The sequence below is a fragment of the Colobus angolensis genome, unplaced genomic scaffold, assembly GCF_000951035.1.
Source record: "Colobus angolensis palliatus isolate OR3802 unplaced genomic scaffold, Cang.pa_1.0 Scaffold21, whole genome shotgun sequence".
NCBI lineage: Eukaryota > Metazoa > Chordata > Mammalia > Primates > Cercopithecidae > Colobus > Colobus angolensis.
In genome coordinates this window covers 6565413-6570549 of record NW_012115266.1, presented here as the reverse complement: position 1 = coordinate 6570549, position 5137 = coordinate 6565413, and the positions used below count along the sequence as shown (strand labels likewise).

The 5137-nt window shown below is 47.4% G+C and overlaps 1 protein-coding gene across 2 annotated transcripts in view; it reads right to left on the bottom strand.

Annotated features, from left to right (window-relative positions):
* The window catches only part of ATL3 (atlastin GTPase 3), a 50527-nt gene extending 49491 nt beyond the window's left edge, over positions 1-1036 (bottom strand). Inside the window, exons 1-2 of one of the 2 annotated variants that reach the window (XM_011942629.1) lie at positions 440-1036; positions 92-213 (exon numbers count right to left, since the gene is read on the bottom strand). In XM_011942629.1, the coding sequence (XP_011798019.1) occupies positions 92-213; positions 440-519 (202 nt within the window). In that variant the 5' untranslated portion in view covers positions 520-1036. The remainder of the gene's footprint in view (positions 1-91; positions 214-439) is intronic. The other variant, XM_011942631.1, reaches the window with a different exon arrangement.
* Positions 1037-5137: the final 4101 nt, after the last annotated feature.

The following is a 5137-nucleotide window of genomic DNA, read 5'->3' as shown; positions in this document are numbered from 1 at the left end:
CGGCGGCGCGGGCGGGGGTTCTTCTCAGAGCTACAGCAGGGAGGGCGGTGGGGGTGACCGCGGGGCCATCCGGGGAAAATCGGCGCCTCACCTGCTTCTCTCGAGGCAGCTGCTGCCACTCGCTGAGGGGACAACATGGAGCCTCCGCCTTCAAAGCAGAAGCAGTAGGGGTGCAGAGGAGAAAGACGGGTGGGGGCGGGAAAGAATGGGGCCCTGGAAGCGGGAAACGGGCGGAGCCTGTGCTCTAGAAAAAACTAGCGAGAAGGTGGGGCGCGCGGAGCTGCGACGGAGCGAGCGTAGGGCGGTCGGCGTGGCCCAACGGACAGTACGAGGCGTGACGAACGCAGGACGAGGCTAGGCGAGGCGGGGCGGGAAAGCGCACGCGGCAGAATCCCGCCACCGCCCGCCGCGTGTGTGCGCGAAGCGAGCCGCCGGCTACCTTTTGGCGGGGCGTCGGCTGCTACGCTCCTTTGGGAATTGTAGTCCCGCGCTCACTGGGTCCCGGCCGGCCGTCCCCATACTGCGCACTCATCTGGGGCGGGACTTGGCGCGGTTCTCCGACGACTGAACTACAACTCCCAGCAGGCCGTGCGAGAAGGGGCGGGCTGGCTCGACTCCTCCAGCGAGCCGCGGCCCGCGCCTAGCGTGCAGACCAGGCCTCAGGCCGAGGCTTTTTCCTGGAACCCACAGTGTGGGTGACGGCTTCGGTGTTTAACTAGGCCCGTGACCACAGATGGGCAGAAGAGAGGTCTCAATCCTGGATGGCATCAACGTCACTGGGTCTTTAATGATTTTGACTTCATAAGAGCAGGTGGCCATGACTTCATTACCACCTTTATTGTCATCTCCCTATGTTCCTGTCCCTGGCCATGGCAGATGCGCACCATCACTGCTCTGATAGCTAATGTGAGAAGTCTGCTCGGGCGCGGTGCCTCACGCCTGTAATCCCCGCACTTTGGGAGGCCGAGGTGGGAGGATTGCTTGGGCTCTGGAGTTCGAGACCAACCTGGGCTAGTTCGTAGTGAAACCTCGTCTCTACAAAGTATACAAAAATCAGCTGGGCTTGGTGGCGCAAGCTTGTAATCCTGGCTACTAAGGCTAAGGCACGAGGATCAAGAACCACTTGAACCCAGGAGGCGGAGGTTGCTGTGAGCCGAGATCGCGCCACTGCACTCCAACCTGGGCGACAGAAAGAGACTGTCTTTAAAAAATAAACTCTGGTGAGACCTCTTCTACTGGCTTTATCCAGCCTAAGCCATGACCATCTTTTGTAAACCTCAGGTTACAGGAGCTTGTTTTGAAACTGCGTTTCCAAGCACACTTTTCCTTAAACTGTGTGGGTAGATCGATACAAAAGACGATACTCTGAAAATACTGTTATTCACACTTAACGTGATTGAGAAAATGTCGTTTGCCACAATTGAAGAATATTGGTTTCTGGATTTGTTGGAAGTAGAAGTGGTTGTCTTGGAGATAAGTTGCTGGTGGAGCTTACAGGAAGCTAAAGCATCTATCCCTCAACCCCGACCCCCAACCGCCACCTCTTAACGTCACCATTGCTTCATACAGTTAACAAATTATTCCACTTTCTTATTTCTGTCTCTGCCTTAATCATTGTAACCTACCCAGAACCTCCTTCCTGCTACTTCTAGACCCTGCCAAGCCCATTGAGCTACTTTCTGTTTGCAGAGTGATTAGGCCAAAGGTGAAGAGGTCAAGATGATTCTACCTAAAGAGGTCCTGTTTGATATCCTTTCTCCTGCCATTTCTAATTCTCCCCAAACTCTCAACGTTGTTGAATATACCCTCTTCCATGCTTTAAATGTAATCTAAGTTAGATCTAGGCCAACTTGGGCCAGCAAGAGACAAGAAGTGAATGTCAGGGCAAGTGTTTACTGAAGTTTCACACTGGATGTGCAGAAGGCAGGACCTACAGGATGTGACATGCCCAGAAAGAGAAAGGAGGGGCCAAAAATCAATGTCTTGTCACAATTGTAGCACACTGTGTGAGAGTTTAAAATTGCACACACAGGCCTGTAATCCCAGCATTTTGGAAGGCCGAGGCGGGTGGATCACTTGAGGTCGTGGGCGTTCGAGACCAGCCTGACCAACATGGAGAAACCCATCTCGACTAAAAATACAAAATTAGCCAGGCGGAGTGGTGCATGCCTGTAATCCCAGTTACTCCAGAGGCTGAGCAGGAGAATTGCTTGAACCCAGGAAGCGGAGGTTGCAGTGAGCCGAGACGGCACCATTGCACTCCAGCCTGGGCAACAAGAGCAAAACTCCATCTTAAAAAAAAAAAAAAAAAAAATTGCACACACATCCCAGCATTCTCTGCTCCTTTTCCCTGAATTACTTTTCTCCAAAAGACTTCATACTACTTGGCCAGGCGCGGTGGCTCACGCCTGTAATCCCAGCACTTTGGGAGGCCAAGGCAGGTGGATTATATGAGGTCAGGAGTTTGAGACCAGCCACGCTAACATTGTGAAACCCCATCTCTTCTAAAAATACTAAAAATTAGCTAGGCATGGTGGCAGACGCCTGTAATCCCACCTACTCAGGAGGCTGAGGCAGGAGAGGTTGCATTGAGTGGAGATGGCACCACTGCACTACAGCCTGGGAGAAAGAGTAAGACTCCATCTCAAAAAAAAAAGACTTCATACTACTATCTGACTTATGTTTTAACTTTCATTGTGTTTGTCTCTTCCCACTAGAATGTAAGTTCCAAATAGATAGGAATTTTTGTCTATTTTGTTCACTAGTATATCCCCAGTCCCTAAATACTGCTGGCAGATAATAGAGATTCAAATATGCATTGAATTAATGGATGAAGAAGATATATGTTACATCTAACACTGCTCACTCACTTTCTGGTTCCTTTAATATTAAATACGTAACTTTTACTATTGAACAAAATACTCTAGTTTATTTTAAGGGCTTCCCAGACATTCACTGAAATCCAACTTCTCAGGAAGTGAACAGCAAATACTGATATATGCCTCAATATTACATCATCAAGGTATCAAGGTCAAGGTTAGCACATCAGCCTTCCCCATACCTTGTAGCAGCTTTTGACATTTGGAATAAAACAGTACAAATTATAGGTGGACTTAAGGATTAGTCACAACTTAGAAAGCAACCACTGTAAATGAGAAACATGTTTTGTTGTTATTTCCTTCTCAAATATCCAGGGTCATGAAAACAGTGGACACTGAAAGTGCCAAATATTGACGATGCTGATTACAGCCTGCCTTTAGCCATCTCACTCTGAATTGAGTCATGTGCTATGATCAGAGGTTGAGCTTTCCTTGAGGTTTTCCAGAAGTAGGTGACATGTAGACATATTTCAGTGGTTAAGACCCCTGGCTTTGGGGTCAGACTCACTTGGCTCTGAGTTTTGGCTCTGATGTTCACTAGCTATGTGACCTTGGGTGAATTACTTAACCTCTCTGAACCCATTTCATCATCTGCAAAATGATTTAAAGACCCACAGAGTTGTTCTAGGCTAAGTGAGCTGTGTGTTTAGGAATGATGATTGTGTGGTGAGTGATCAAAATTAGTAATCAGCATATTCATTCTGGAAAAGCTAAACAAAGTCATAAATATTCAAGATACTCAAGTGGTTTATGAAACATAAAAATAGCAAAATTGTTTCCTGCAATGACATCCACCATGACTCAGGTTCCAAAGCTTTCCAAAAATAGGGCATTTGTTATATGCCAGGTACCATGATAGGCCGTAATGCTGCATAAGACACATTCCTATCCTCCAGAGACTCGCAGTCCTGTGGGATAAACAGCTGAGGAAATATCATTCACTGTGACTGTACTGGGACACAGTTCAGCCTTCTATCATCTATGTGCAGGATCAGTATTTAAGCAACTCAGAAGGGACAAGTTGAAATATTACATCCCTGGGCATCATTTAAATTTCCATACCTTATTTTGCGTGCGTGTAAAATGGGGTAATGATTTGACATCTTCATTTGTAAAAAGAAAATAGCCAACCCCACTTGATAGAATCTTATAAAGTTGAATATTAGGTCCTCAACATGTTAACATACTGAAAGCTTAAGACCTTGTCAGCTACTTCATTATTGGTATTTCAGGCAAAAGCACAGCAGTCTAACTGGGAGGATCTCTTGAGCCCAGGAGTTCAAGACCAGTCTGGAGACCAGGAGCGGTGGCTCATACCTGTAATCCCAACACTCTGGGAGGCCGAGGCAGGTGGATCACCTGAGGTCAGGAGTTGCAGACCAGCCTGGCCAACATGGTGAAATCTCGTCTGTACTAAAAATACAAAAAATTAGTCAATCATGGTGGCAGGCACCTGTAATCCCAGCTACTCCAGAGGCTGAGGCAGGAGAATCTCTTGAATCCAGGAGGCAGTGGTTACAGTAAGCTGATATCACACTATTGCATTCAGCCTGGGCAATAAGAGAGAAATTCTGTCTCAAACAAACAAAGAAAACAGTCTGGGCAACATAGGGAGATCCCATGTCTACCAAAAATAAACAAATAAATTAGCCAGATATGGTGGGGTGCCTGTGGTCCCAGCTACTTGGTTGGGAGGCTGAGGTGGGAGGATTGCTTGAGCCCAGGAGGTAGAGGATGCAGTGAGTCGTGATTGTAGCACTGCATTCCAGCCTGAGCAACAGAGCAAACCCTACCTCCAAAAAAAAAAAAGAAAAGAAAAGAAAGAGAGAAAGAGAGAAAGGAAGGAAGGAAGGAAAGAAAGAAAAAGAAAGAAAGAAAGAGAAAGAAAGAAAGAAAGAGAAAGAAAGAAAGAAGAAAGAAAACGAATGAACATAAGTAGGTGGGGCAAGGTGGGGGGCAGCGCACAATGGCTCATGCCTGTAATCCCAGCACTTTGGGAGCCTAAGGCGGATCACTTAAGGTCACAAGTTCAAGACCAGCCTGGCCAACATAGTGAAACACTGTATCTACTAAAAATACAAAAATTAGCCAGGCATGGTGGCATATGCTTATAATCCCAGCAACTTGGAAGACTGAGGCAGGAGGATGGCTTGAACCCAAGAGGCAGAGGTTGCAGTGAGCCGAGATCATGCCACCACTGCATTCCAGCCTGGGTAACAGAGCAACACCTGTAATCACAGCTACTCAGGAGGCTGAGG